General features: G+C 44.6%; 1 protein-coding gene across 3 annotated transcripts; it reads right to left on the bottom strand.

The window, feature by feature from the left end:
• Positions 1–3,739: 3,739 nt before the first annotated feature.
• On the bottom strand, positions 3,740–15,092 carry mxra5a (matrix-remodelling associated 5a). Of its 3 annotated transcripts, none has more exons than XM_079671964.1 (8): positions 14,993–15,092; positions 14,035–14,252; positions 13,746–13,875; positions 12,939–13,329; positions 8,820–12,788; positions 7,483–8,401; positions 7,056–7,382; positions 3,740–6,028 (listed from the first exon to the last, which is right to left on the bottom strand). In XM_079671964.1, the coding sequence occupies exons 2-8, from the start codon at positions 14,223–14,225 to the stop codon at positions 4,438–4,440; spliced, it is 7,518 nt and encodes a 2,505-aa protein (XP_079528090.1). In that variant the 5' UTR covers positions 14,226–14,252; positions 14,993–15,092; the 3' UTR covers positions 3,740–4,437. The 3 variants fall into 3 exon arrangements, with proteins under 3 accessions (XP_079528090.1, XP_079528088.1, XP_079528089.1); XM_079671962.1 differs by having other exon boundaries at positions 14,035–14,263; positions 14,829–15,070; XM_079671963.1 differs by having other exon boundaries at positions 14,829–15,070.
• Positions 15,093–15,357: the final 265 nt, after the last annotated feature.

Here is a 15,357-nt window from a genome sequence, read left to right as displayed (position 1 = left end):
GCACATCAAGGCAAATCTCAGGGAGGATGAAACCAAGCTTAGTCAAATAACCAGAACACTATTTGCCGAAGCTTCCCCCCTTCTCTTGTTTAGTCTTTATTTTCCATTCGCTCTGAGCATGTGTACATGAACAAATAGTCTTGATAAAGCCCCCATCTGGAACTCCTCTGTGGCTTGATGAGAACACTCAGGATGGCGGTGGCGTGTGTGTGTGTGTGCGCGCGCGAGGGAATGACTGTGTGTGCAGGTGTAGGCTCCAGCCATCAGACACACAGCGTGGACCAGAAAGAAACGTGAGCTGTCAGAGGACTCTAAGCAGCTCCATATGTTTTTGGGTCTCAGGACCGCCCCCTCCGCTCATCATGTGTGGGAGCCATCGCATGACTAAGTTGATTCATGCTCAGATAATTTGATCAGTGGTTCAACCGCCGGCTTCACATTCTAATGAACCCCAATCTGCGATCAGGCTAATTGGGAAGTAATCACAGTCAGCTGTGGAGGAGATCTGTTCCGATTCGAGGTGGGGCTCAGCAGCTGGTTGGAGATCAGTGGACGGATGCTGATAGGAGCTGGGCCACAAACCAAACCAGTTTCCCAAGAACTCTATTTAATGGGCAGATGCATCTTCTGGAACATTCAACGTGTTACCTTTTCACACGCCAAGACCCATTTTTCAGAGAGCTTGTAAAAAGATTTTTACAGTTGGTGTTTCTGCTTCTGAGGTCCAATTACATGCCAATTGTGTGAATCCTTTCTGACCCAGGAAGAATATAAAAACAACCGTCAGCCGCATGTTGGCCTGCAGACATGTTCACATCTGCCCGTGGACTTAGACACTTAATTCCTCGAGGGAGAAGTGAACCAAAGGTCCAAAGATAACAGCTGCCGGACCCGGAGACAATCTTTGGGGAAGTTTCTGTTCCAAGTAGCCTAGCCGATAACTTCGCAAATCTATCATTCTTTAAAAGTATAAAATGTTTTTTTTTATACAGCTCAGAGGCATAAAGTAAGCTAGTTCTAAAAGATGAAAATATGAATATGTGGAATTAAAGTAATCCTCGGGTAACATATTACAAATATATAACAGAGGTGTATCTGATTGAAGGGTCCTGAACAAATCAAAGCTTTGACAATTCTCTACTTAGTGAAGCCTTATCTTTGGAAATGTATCTGAGTCTTGTCTAAATCACATATTTTTCTATTTCTTAGTGCGGTGAACAATCCATTCATTTTCATCCAATTTTCCTCTGCAGAACTAATGTGATCATAATAATATATGGCAAGCTTCTCAATGCATTAGTGAAACTTTTTCTCAAGTACAAATACAAAAGTCTCTGTGTTTGTAAATCTTGTCTCTGGTGGATAACACACCAGAGCTCGTAAAAGAATAAATATTTTACCTCGTTTGATTTCAAATGAATGTAAATATGCTGATGTGCAACTATTCCAACTTCCTGGGTAATAGCTATCGTAAAAGTCAGAACTCTGAATGAATTAGTAGAAAACAGGCATATTTACTGAGCCCAAAATACCAACGAGCCACACATGACAGCTTTTTCCACTTATGCATCTTATTTACTGAGACTGATGATCATACGATTTGTTATGCCCGCACTCGTGTCAAAAACAAGCCATATATCACACTCAGAGTTAGCTTGATGCACATGTTGTCAACATCACAGCAGAGGAGGTGCTAGCTCAAGACGCTTTCATCACCAACACGTCTACAGCGATTTCCCGTGCACTGCAGAAAGAAGCCACTGCTTTTCAACTCTGCTTTAAATTCAGCTCCTCTGTTGCTCAGACACGAGGCGCCTTGATGTTCCCGTGTATTGATGGTGTTGCTGTAGGACCCAGCTCCCTCGTGCCGGCTTTGATTCGTCAATCAGACGCAGAGCCATGTGAATATCTGCAGCCATTCATAAATCACAGTCCTTCCCTCACTGATGTTTCCCTTCTTTTTGTTGCATTTGAGCAGAAATGATGCCTCCATTAGAACTAATCAGTGGCATATTACACAGCATATTTAGACACCGTGGTAGCCTATTTCTACTTTAACAAAGTAAAGGGTCTAAGTAATTAAAGTCAATCTGATACAGTATACAGTGGTGGAAAGTACATTTAAGTATGGTACGTAAGGTAATTTGAAGCAAATACTGTCATTTTAACTCCACCACATTTATTTATAAACATTAGTTTCTAGTTACTTTAGGTCCATATTTCTTGATAATACTATATTCCGAGTTATGATGCATAGATTAATATACTGAGCAGTATAACACGTCATTGAAGTTATCTCCACTTTTACTAGCTGCAAAATGTAAATGATGTCAGTTCAATGATTATAATCCAATAATATAATATGTGTTAAGCTCTCAGAGAGTGACCAAAATGAATCCGAAACTAGGTACGATACAGAAGCAGGGTTCAATGTGGGCATTGTTGCTCACCAGGGCAAGGTAAGACGGTCAAGGGTCCAGACGGAGATGAGGACCCTGCCCTATTCAGGTGTAGGTGGCAATCAGGAAGAATGAGCAGCAGCTGAAGGGGAACCCAGGTCAGCCACGCCCAGCCAGGGAGACACAGGCAAACACAGAGAAAACAGGAGGGAACACTTTGGATTCTAACAATATGTATTATGCCGAATATTTGCCAGTGAGCATTCAAATATATTTGAAATACAAAAACTAGTACCTTTACTTTAATGAATGCAGGTTTTTTACTTTCAACCGTCAACACAGTCGGTTATTACTACGTTTACTTCAGTATTACATGTGAGTTCTTCCACAACTAGCCTGAATCCCTTGAATACTAAGTCCCTAAGTCAGAGTGGATACACAGGAAAGTAACGGTGCTTTTAAACAGCGTACACATCCGGACGCGTGGCATGACTCTACACTGATGACTGTCTCTTTCAGTAATTAGAGTAATCTACAGACACACGTAAAAGGAAACAGGTGGGTCCTGCATGTGAGCGTTTCCAAAGTGAATGAAGCAGGCTCTGGGTCACAGACAGACAGCTTCATAACACAAAGAGAGGAGAGCGCTGCGAGCCATCTGGATACGCTGTCAGGCTCCTTCGGCCACAGGGGGAAAACATGCATCACTGCAGACTAATCACTTCTCACAGTGGAAAATGTGGATCTCATCAGCAAGGAGAAAAATAAAGAAAACTCCTTTTATTTTGTTCCTTCCTCAGAATTGATCAGGGCTTTCTTCCTGGTACTTTTGCTTATCTCCGGAACAGAAGTTGTAGGTGAATGCAGAAAGACAGAAAGGGCTAAAATACTAATATTTAAAAGATAATCTAACTGCTCCAAGAAGAGTAAATGCAGTTTCTCAGTGTGACTCTTTCTGCTGAACTAATGAGGGATTTCCTCATGGCTCCAGAGGTTTTTTCTTTCTGGAAGACGAGACGCTGGCTGTACTCCCAGAGCGATGATCGCAAGTTTCAAATCCTCAAGAATAATGGTGACCTACTTCCTTCAGCCAAAAAGCTAAATTGAGTATTTTCACAGATTTCCTTCTGTCTTCTGCTTTCTAAGGCCAGCTGTACAAAGAACAACATTCAATGTAAGTGTATACAGTCAAAAATGTCAGTATATTTCCTAAAGTTTGTGACATTTAAGTCATTTAAAAGCATTATTCTTTGTTATGGTGAGTCTTCATTTTTCCAATATCTTCCTTCCCCTGTATCAGCAATACAAAAGTTTTTGCTTCTGACAACAAGTTTAGTCGATTCAGGTGGAGATGTTTTATTAAAATATGGGAAGGTGGCTTTGCATCACAGTCTGTCAAAGACAAATCAAATATAAATAAGGACATAGAACCTGAATCAGCATTTTTCAGAAGCAGATTTAAAGATGGTGCACACTGCTCCGAGCAGGAAACTTCAATATCACTTATTGAAATATATTTCAGGTATGGAAACAAATAGAAAATTACCGTTTATGTAAGGCACAGGATACCAACTGGAGTAAAAAATAAAAATCTTAACAAATCTTTATAGCATTATTATACATATATGTAATTAAGTTAAACAATATTTCCTAGTTAGAAAATGAAAAGTTATGCAATTCGAGCATGACATAATATGTCATTGTCAAAACCACACTGTTAGCAGTTTATGTAAAAAAACAACCTGAAGTAAAAAATTACACTATCCCTATAATAGTTATTATTTTGGTCAATGACCCTATGATTCCCATTTAGTAACCGGTAAACCAGATGTGGGATATTAGTCCTATGTACCATCAACTTCTGGCTTTGACACAGCACACACTCAAAGCACCTCTGCAGGTTTTGAGTAATTCATTATTTCATCTTTGCAACAGCAGTTTACCAACATTTTGATCGTTAAAAACATAGGCTGCTTTTAACAAGGCAGTTGATTGGGCATACAGTATGAGAATGGATTACAATGATTGGTGAAGTTCATCAGAACACATTGAGAACCGTAGATTTAGAGTCTACGCCAATGGCATTTCTAGCTGTGCATCGATAGACGCCAGCATCTCTCTGTGTGGGGTTCTGGATGATGAGGGAACCTTGGGGATGGAGGTACTTGTTTCCAAAAAGGCGTGGTTGTGCATTGACGGTCAAGCGTGTTTTATCAGGGGTTTCCCATGCAACCTCCACTCTAGGTATCCCAGTTGCTACGCAGTTCAACTGGACAGCAACTCCCTGTTTAGCGTAAGTCACAGAGGGCGGTCCGTTAGTAATTCGAGGAGGGTATGCGATTATGATCACTGATACAGAAAGCTGAGAGCTGCCGTACTCATTCGCAGCTCGGCAAACGTAGGAGCCCCGATCATAGACTGATACTTGTTTGATGGAAAGTGTCCCGTTTGGCAGGACTGCATATCGTCCGGCTCTTTGCGGCCTGTTGAGGACAACTGCACTGGGCAGTGTCCAAGAAAGTCTGAGTGGTTCGCCACTGGTTAAACAATGAAGCAGAAGTTGTTCCCCATTCACAACGCTGACAGGAGAGTTGTATCTGTTAATGATCTCTGGCTTTCTCCCCGGGGACAATGTTATTGTACGCTCCACAAGCCCTCGAGAATTACGCCCCATACAGCGGTACACGCCCGTTTCAGAAACAGATGGGTTACTGATGATTAAAGAACCGTCGGGTTGGTGGAAAAACTTGTTGACTCGATCACCCATAGATAAAGGTGTGCCGTTGGGTAAGATCCATGTGGTGTGAGATAGTCTTAAGTCCTCAAAGGTGCAATTCAAAGTCATGGCATTGCCAACAGTCAGTGACAGGCCATCTGTTTTGGACCCTCTAGATTGTGGCCTCTCGACGACTTCCTTTACATCCAAGTTGACCACGAGCCTGACCTCCCCTCCTTCATTACGGGCGATACAAACCAGCTGCCCAGAGTCTGTTCTCTTGGCGGACCGGATTTCCAAGGTACCATTTTGGTGAACTGTCATTCTGTTGCTGTAGTATGGAGCAGGAAGGATCACATTACCCGGTAGAACCCACATGACACGAGGGGTTGGGGTCCCCTTTGCCACACAGTCCAACAGCTTCTGCTGATTCGGGACTGCAGTCACCTTGACGTCATTGGCAGTTCCTCTTAAGCCATTAATCGTTGGTGATGTCACTAGAACGTCCAGCCTGACGACTTTATTGTCTTGTCCTGCGTTGTTTCTGGACATGCAGGTGTAGTTACCTCCATCAAAACGCTGGACTCTTTGAACCACTAATGTCCCGTCATCCAGGACCTGATATTTGTCTATTGCAGGGGAGATGACTCTATGTGTAGGGGATATCCATGTGATGACTGGCTTTGGTTCCCCTTTGGTGTGACATCTCAGCGTCACGGTCTCACCGTAGAAAACCTTGACGATCTTTTGGTCTTTGTCTTGGATTTTTGGCGGAGAACTTGCCACCTTTACCTTGACTCTGACTTTCATCTCGTCTTTGCCAAGTTGGTTCTCGGCGTAGCAGGTATAATCGCCTTCTTCTGGCATGCCCACATGGTTGAAGAACAGCGTACCATTGTCAAACACCACATACCTAAATTCCAGAGAGGAAAGGGGGGGGGGGGGGGGGATTGTTACAATTTGATGAATGTCATTGAAGACTGACAGTCCATTTTTGGGATTGTGATCAATATTATTATTACATGCAATTATTTCACAAATCGTAAAAAAAGGGCTCCCTTTACGTTGTTTTCCTTTTCCTAAGAATCCATATAAATGAAAGCTGGTCGTGAATTCCTTCGAATACCATAGGGTAGGTTCTGTATTTTCCACCAAAGCCATTTCTTCTGTGTTCAGTTATACGTGTCAGAAAGAAATATGTTGGGTTGCTCAACCGGAAAAGATTGACATGAAGTATTTACAGTGTGTTCCATGCGTCATTGAAGGAAACAATAAATAATGTGGACATACAAAGGAGTTTTTGTATTCTAGCAGCACATGCCAAAATTGGTTCTTGAAGTAATTTTCTGTGGACGTCTGAAGAGTAATCAATCTTCAGGTGTTGAGCTGTCACAGAAGCACAGTCAGGAAATAGTTTCCAATAAGTCAAATTAACATATCAAAAGTATTTTGGGAACAGCAATGGCCAATGGTGATTGGTCAGTTCAAGAATAAATCATTTACTGTTTAGCAACACCTTGAAGAACATCCTCCTGAATCCTTTTTCTTCATGTTTGCATTTAATGTATATTTTTCGTTATTATAGGTTATATTGTAATTCTGGTTATTCCACACACAACATGTCATAGGCGACAGACCCCTCCTTTCTGGCTTTTCCTCAGGTTTCTTTTAATTTTTACCCCGTTGAAGTTTGTCCTCATATAAAGCTACGGGCGAGGAACAGTAGGTGTTTGCTGTATAAATTGTATAGCACCTTGCGGCAAATTTCGGATTTATTATATTGGCCTTTATAAATAAAAATGACATTTTAGAAAACATTTTAGTTGGACTGTATGAAGAGAAAACTACCATATTTACAAGTAATTCAGAACTTCTTTTACATCCTTCTTCCAATGTCCCAAAACTAAAACAATTTACTCAATAGATTAAACTCCTCCTACCTGCGGGTGCGTCCCCTGCTGACACTATCTCTCTGTTTGACCGGGTTGACCATGGTGCCGTCTGGCAGAGCCCAGCTGATCTCGGGGTTGGGGAGACCCGAGGCCACGCAGTCCACCTTCAGGTCCCCACCGTACACCACCTCCTGGCTGGACCTGTGCTGCTTCTGCTCGATCTTGGCCGGCTTGGTGAGCACGTCGGCCCGCAGCAGAACGTAGTCATCACCCATCTTGCTACGCGCCACACACAGGTAGTCCCCGCTGTCCTTGTCGGTCACAGAGTGGATGGTCAACGTGCCATTTGGGAACACCTTGATCCTGGGGTCAAAACTGCAAACATAATAGAAACAATAGTATCCAGAGGATGTTAAATGTATGCAGTTTTGAAACATTTGATTGATGTTCATTAATAAGCGTGTGCATTTGTTACCTGTACTGAGCATCCACCAGCTTATTAGAAGGGGTCCTCCAGATGATCCGGGGCTCTGGCTCTCCTTTTGCCACACAGTTGAGCAGTAGCCTCCCCCCATAGACCACATCTGTTCTCTGGGGTGATGACAGGGTGATGCTGGCCTTTGCAGAGGACTGATTTCTCTTTATGCTCAGGGTTACTGTTCTTGTGCTGGATGCCACACCGTTACTAGCTGAGCACTCATATCTCCCAGCGTTTCCCGGGCCCAGGCCCCGCATGTACAGGGTTCCATTTGGGAAGACAAGGAGGTTGCGTGCAGTGACAAACTGGGAAGCAGTGAGCTTTATGCCATCAGGTGTGGTCCAGCGAATAACAGGCTGAGGGGCACCTGTGGCCGTGCAGTGGATGTAGGCAGTGCTGCCCTCTGTGAGCGTGGTGTTCTCGTGTTGTTTCTGCTGAATCACAGGTGGCAACGCTGAGACAGAGAGGCGGACTGAGACTGTGTCAGCTCCAGCTGCACTGCTGCCAATGCACTTATAAATCCCTCTGTCTGTGAGAGTGGCTTGGCTAATCCTTAAGGTTCCGTTACTGAAGACGGCCACATGCTGCTGAGGGGAAACACTGAATGGGGCAGCAGCCACGTGGACATGGTTAGGAAGCACCCATGTGACTCGAGGCGTTGGGTGCCCTTCTACCTTACACTCCACATTGACGTCCCCACCCAGCCGCACAGTGATGTCTCTGTGCCGGGGCTGCAGGACCCGCGGGTGCCGAGAAAGAACCACCATGTTGAGCAGCATCTTGTCTGTGCCGTACTGGTTCTGGACTGTGCAGAGGTACTGGCCTCCATCCATGGGTTGTGTGTTCCTGATGGTTAATGTACCATTTGGATGGACCTCAAATCTGTGGACCCTGGTGTTCTTAGCAATACTCGCCCCTGCATGGATGAGAAGAGAGAGATTTAGATTAGATTTTCTCCCACATAGTATAACATTACAAGGTCCACGTATTTTGTCTCGGATTATCACAAATACATCTCCGCAATTCAAAAAGTCAGCAGAAGGAAGTGGAGGAGGTTTGGGGGGATTGCTCAATAACAAACATGGTACAATATATTATTTTTGTGCACTTTCAATACATTTGACTTGGTATTTTAATGAATATTTAAAATAGCATTATATTAATGATTTATTTTACTCAGTGCTTTTCACTAACTTAAAAACATCTCCTGGATTGTAACCCTAACTCTAGTAGCATCCAAGAAAATGTGCACTGATACAATAACTATATCCTTTTTATGTGACAAGCCTGAACTGAAGTACATAACACACTGAGTTATAATGAGTCATACATACCACTGGCAACCTTAGTCCACGAAAGGAAGGGCATCGGCTCACCCTCAGCCCCACAGGGGAGCTGAGCATCTGTTTCAGCTTCCACGGTGAAAGTCTGGAAATCACTCTTCGTTATCTTTGGCTTCCCTCTTAGAGTAGATCCTTGTCCAGGTAGCTGGTGATTCCTGGACACATCAGGGCGGCTTGTTAGAAGTCCCTCTGTGGATGGATGAGTTTGGATCGCAACAGTTGGGGTGGGGGTGGCACTCGGGCTGATTTTACTGCTCATTGTTATGGCCTGGGAAGTTGGATTTTCACTAACAAATGGAGCCGGTTTGTGGTAAGGTGGCTGGGTTGCAGGATGGAATTCAGATATTCTCCTGGGCTCTGAAGTGGTGACTTGTTGGTCTTGACTTTGGTCGTCTGGAATGTGGTTTATCCTGGGAGCCTCCTGAATGGTGGCCCTCAAAGCAGGATCCATTTCTCCTGTGGTAGACATGTTTGGTAGTGTGACATGCATGAACCCAGCATCAGGCCTGGGGGAAGTAGTAGAGGGAGGTTTTGGTATGACAGTACTTGGTAAAGGAAAATGATCTCCAATGTTTTCTTTAAGATCTTGATCTACCACTGGCTCACTGATTGTGGTTTTACTTTCACTATGATTGGATATTTCAGTTACTGTAGATATATTTAGAGTAACCTTTTCTTTTGCACCCTGAAAAAGCCTAAACAGTCTTGTCATCAAGCCAGTTTGAGTGTATCCAGAGGTTGTCTCAATTTCGTGTTCGATCAACAAAGCAGTTGAGGCGGATGGGGATGGCGGCAGTGAAACATGCGTGTGAATCTCTTCCAAAAGTGCATTTTCACCTTTTTCCGTGGGTGTGTTTTGATAGTCTGATTCATCCTGCTCGACATATGTTTGCGTCACTGTGTGAAAAAGCCCAGAGCTTGGCATAAGTCCGAAGTCTGCTGTAACACTGACCCTTTGTGTCTCCTCTGAGGGTTTAACAGGTGGAACAGGGCTAAGTGTAAACCTCTCCTGAGTGAGGGATGTGAGCATATCCAGGCTCTCTGAAGGAGACACACTCTCTGAGATTCTCAAGGCTGTTTGAGAACTTGTCTTTCCGTGACCCACTCCTGGAGAGACTGTTGGAAATGATGGTGCCGTTGAAGTGCTTTCGAGTGGTGGTTTGGCCATGGGTAAATTGCTGTCTTTTGTCACGGAGGGAGAAGCTGACGTTGAAGAGAGTTTAGTGGCTACCTCAGCGTCATGCCCTGAGACTTTGCCTCTTTCGTGACTCAGTCTGCCTGATGACGCTGCTTGGCTAGTGCTGAATGGAACAGTGGTATTGAAACTGGCTGTTGTAACTTCTAATGGTTCTATTTTTAGCTGTGTGGACGCAGTGGTCGTTACTGTTGCTAGGGGAGCTGTTGCAGGTGTGCTGGCAATAAACTTGGTGGGTTTGTTCAGCTTTTGTTTCCTTTTGTTTGGATTTCTCCGACGACCCCCATTCCTTCTCCTGGAGGATGGATGTCGGAGACGCGGAGGAGATTGTCCTTCAGACCCCAGCCTTCCTGTTGTGAGGAGAAGAGTTGTTGGAGATACTGTTGTGAGCGTTGCTTCAGATGCAAATATTGTATCCTTTGGCTGAGTAAGCAACTGTGATGTTGCTGCAGTTGCACTGAAATATTTTCCATATTCCTCTTGGCTTGTTTCTGACTCATTTGGGTTGACCGAAGGGATAATTTGTCTTCCCCTTGAAGAGAGTTCTCTGTCATTATCAGAGCTGGAAACAACATTTGGTCTATCCATATTCCCTCTCCTCTCTGATGCCTTGGACCCATCAGCTGTTTTGACTCTGTTAACATCTGTATTTGTGCTAAGGTTCTCTGTGCGGCTGCTACTCGCAGTGTTTGTGTTAGCCTGCCAGAAAGTGACAGCGTGTGGGGGAACAGATGTGGTCTGCTGTGGAAGGAAAAATACTCCGTTTGAAGTTGTGAAGCTCATATCTTGGATTGTGTGCTGTACATTGTGTGAGAGCATTGTGTGTGGCTTTGCTGTTAATTGTATGCTGTGACTATTTGCTGTCTTATGTGCATTATGCGTGGTGTAGGTATTAGAAGTCACATGCGTGCTTTGACCTTGTGTATTCTGTTTATCCGTTTTTATTTGTGTACGTTGTGTTGGAATGTGTGTTGTGGTGAAGTAATCCTGGCCCTCCTGTTCCTGCACAAATATGGCGTCTGATGAGCCCTCAGTAACATCTTGTGTTTGTGTTGTCTGCTCGGTCGGTTTCCTCTCTGTTGTAAGCTGAACTGGAAGTGGTGTCACAGTATTATGACCTTTTCTATCCCTAATCTTAGACAAAATATCCGCCCATTTCTCTGGGTCTATTTTACTCTTTGAAATATTAACCTTCCGCCTGCTATCAACTATATTCTTCCTGTCTTCAACACGTGATCCTGTTGGTTTTCGAAGCACAGACGGCCTCCTCCTCACATTCCTCGACGGGGGGACGCCCCTCCTGCCAGGGGACACACCTTCAGGAATTCTCTTTCTCAAAGGGGTCATTGGAGCCCCCACCTGAGTGACCTCAATGTCCCCTGATGCCTCCTCTGCTTCCTCTGTGGGGACTTTAATCTGAGTGTTCAGCCCCGACGCTGACTGAGGTCTTGCTGGAAACTTCCTCAAAGGCCTTATCAGCCCTTTGCGCCTGACCAGAGTGAGTTTTGTAGCCAGTGTGTCCACGCCATGTTGATTAATAGCTACACATTTATAATAACCACTGTCCAATAACTGAGTCTGTGGGATATGTAGAGTGCCGTTAGAATACACCACAGCCCTAGAGGAGTTGGCTTGGAAACTAACTATGTTGTTGTTTGGTAGAATCCATTTAACTTCAGCATCAGGGGATCCAGATGCCGTGCAAGGCAGGGAAATTGGGTTGCCTGCAAATCCCTCGATGGGTGAAATTGAGGCGTCCTCCCCCGGTGGAGGGCTTGAGGATTCCTGCACTGTCAGATGGAATGGCATGACAGCAAGGTCTCCATGAACCTTAGCAATGCAGTAATACATTCCAGCATCTGTGTGGCTGACAGGTTTAATCACCAGCCTCCCGTCAGTGGACACAGTCAACCTGTTGTCTTGGCTGCTGTACGGGGCCTCCACCTTAGAGCCGTCTGGCAGCATCCAGTGGAGGACCTGCTGGCCAGAACTGTGCACGTTACATTGCATTTCAATTGGACTTCCCAGAATAGCACTCAACACTTCTCGGGTTGTGTTTGTTGACTCAATCATGACCCATGTTCTCCTCTGTCTCCTCACCATCTCGGCCGGCACTGTCTCTGAAAAGTCCGTGCTCAGGATCAGTTTTACCATCTTGGCTGACGATTGCAGTCTGTTCAGCTGAAGGTTTGCAGATGTCTGCATCAGCCATGCCGGCTGGGCCATCATGTTAACTTTAACACCTGTGAAGTACTGGGCATCCTGCTCAGAGTCCTGCATGTACACATAGGTTGGATGAGGGTCTTTTTTGAGCAGAACCCCCCTTTGTAAGTGGGCTGGCACATTGCTGTAGTACGCAATGAGCCTCCACAGTTGCTCATACTTTTCTCTATCCACCGGACATTCAAGATCAACGGACAAAGAGATGTTGGATGCCAGCTGGACCTGGTTGACCTGCTCCCAGCTGATCTTGGAAAGTTCTCCTGGCTCACTAATCCCGCACTCCAGGTCCACTCCATTCCCATGTTCGTCTGAAAGGCCCAGGGAGATGTTTCCAAATGGTTCCCTGAAATCCTCCGTGGTCATGACCTCACTTTCCACGTCATTGGGTGTAGAAGTCCTATGAGGAGAGCTGATGACGGGGCTGCTGCAGACCAGGTTCTCCATAGCCTGAATTTCTTTCTTCTCGAGGTGCCTGGGAGAAGAGCACATGGGACACAGTTGGCCACCAGGAAGGGCCTTGTCCTTTTTACACTTCAAGACACCTGGGGACAAAAAAACAAGCTGTCAAATAAGACCTCAAAGTAGACTTGAATTATTTTTGAATATTCTAAAATCTTCTCAATCACTTCAAAAGAGCTAGCAAGAATAAAGGAATTTCAAAACCAATTGTAGTGCGGAATTCTGCGTCTAACCTGCTGAGGATTTATCCCAGCCATGGAGCCATCCCATGTTGCAGTCGCATCTCCATGGGTTCCCATGGAGATGCAGGTTCTCCAGCTGAGGCATGGTTGCTACCAGCCTGGAGGGCAGCGAGGTCAGCCCGTTGTCAGACAGATATAGGTGCCTCAGAGTGGAAACGTGGAAATGGCCCATCAGAGTGAAGGTGGAGAAAGTTGCTGGGTGAAGCTGCTGAATCCTGTTGCCTTCCAGCTGCAGCATCCGCAGAGAGGTGAGGCCCTGGAAGGCGTCCGGGTGGATGAACTCCAGGTGGTTGTGGTCCAGGTGTAATCTGGCTAAAGCCCACAGACCATGAAGGGTGTGTCTATTGATATCCTTCAGCTTGTTGTAGCTCATCTTCAACATCTAAACCAACAAGGAGAAGCATAGTCAGGATTAGTAATGATGACATCATGAGCAATTTTTAACCCTGCCAGGGCCTGGAAATAATTTATATAGAGAGATATTTTTGATTATTTGCATAGCCATACTAGAAACCCAATAGAACCAAAGTCACAAGGATGGAAACACCCTTTTTCAAATGTGGTGAGCACTTAAGTATCACATTTTCCTGTACGTAGTTATTCTGAGGTTTTTATCCAGGTTGACACCTAAAAAGGCCATTTGGTGACTCAAAAAGTGGCTTTAGCTATGATATTATTGGCCACCAGAGCTGTAAAATACAATCATTTGGAAAAAATCAACAGAGCCCAGACTCATTGGGATTCAGTGTCTTACTAAAGTATTACTACTACCAACATTCCTGTGCTCATCCAGTGTACCTGTAGAGAAGAGAGATCCCTGAACACTCCATTGGGCAGACTGTGGATGTCGTTCCCATGGACCATCAGGAGCTCCAGCTTCCTCAGACCAGCCAGCGATTTGTCTGTAATCTTATTAATGCTGTTGAACCTGAACAGAACCAGAGTGGGCGGTGTTATAAACATTCATGAGACACAATGATCCTGATTGGCATGCCATAAAACGAAATCCCCTTGCATTAAGAGTGTAATCAAGTCACTGATGGTATAGCAGAATAACAGACAGGCTGAAAATGCAAACTTCACTGACCCCAGGTTCACTCGCTCCACGTGTTTGGACACAGCGGCTGGGATGCTGAGGAGGGAGCGGAAAGTGCAGTGGAGCTCAGCGGGCTGGGGGCAGGAGCAGGGCCGGGGGCAGGGCACTGAGGCCGCAGGGGGCCACATCACCATCAGCAGCACAGTGTGGACAAGGCAAAGGGCTGGGGGGTCCATCTTCATGTAGAGAGGAGTAGTCACTGCAGCTGCCTGTGTGATAACTATAACAGTAGTAAACATGACACATGCAGTTAGTACTATTATTTGTACTATTATTATTTTTATATTAATAATGAGAATAACCATGGAAAGAGGGGGCAATTAAGAATATATAAGACAATAACTTTAATACATGACTTATTTAAGATGCAGTGTACCAGATTACATATACAAACCAATGTTGCTCTCAAAAATGTATTTTTAGGAAATAAAAGGCAATAAAGAATGTATATAGAATAATGGAATAACATTTTTTTAATATTTAAATTTAATTGGAGATCGTGTTTGAATAACACTTTTTTCCAGGAAAGAAAGGCAATAAATATAAAGCAAAAAAGTATTGTTAGGATAAAACTTTAATTTGAATGTCTTAGCATTATAGATGTCAGAAGAAATCCCTCAGAGGGCTTGAACGCTTATCCGAGTTTGGCTCTTGTTTTGTGGGTAACTCTGTCCCCGCATGCATGGATGAACTGCGGTAAACGCACTGCACTGCAGCATGTGTTGAGCCTAAGTGCTCCCTAAAAATTAAAAAACTTCACTGCAAAAATATATAAATGCTCTTACCTTAAAATCGTGATATCCTCTCTTGAGGGAACTCCTGGTATTCCATTTGGCTACAGTCCCGAAAGCGCACTACATAAAGTTGGTGTTGCAAAATGTGTAATGCCGTGCAGAGCAGAAACCGAAAACAGATTTGGATATAAAGCTTAAGGAAAAGTTTGTCTCACTCCTCAAAGCCCCTCGTGCTCTGCGGACCTCAGTGAGGACAGAGTGAAGGCTGCTCCGGCGCGCGTGCTGAGGAGGCGCAACAGGAGGAGCCAGGAGTTCCTTGAGAGGATGGAGAGAGTCTAATGGATGGTCTCCATAAAGAATATGATACTGTAATACAAACAAGCTGTTGTCCGGTTGCAGTCCGGGAAGAAAGTGAAGTCAGGAGGGCACACAACATATATAGTAAACCATTAACATGTCCGTGTGGGAACAATAGCCCCAACGGGGGAGGGGGGGAGTGTGTGGGAGAGAAAAAGGGAACACAGGGATGTTAGCCTTTGCAGACCATTTACATGCACACAAACCACACTGCATTTATTCC

The sequence above is a fragment of the Notothenia rossii genome (assembly GCF_949606895.1).
Source record: "Notothenia rossii genome assembly, chromosome: 3".
NCBI lineage: Eukaryota > Metazoa > Chordata > Actinopteri > Perciformes > Nototheniidae > Notothenia > Notothenia rossii.
This window is presented reverse-complemented; position numbering and strand designations above follow the sequence as displayed.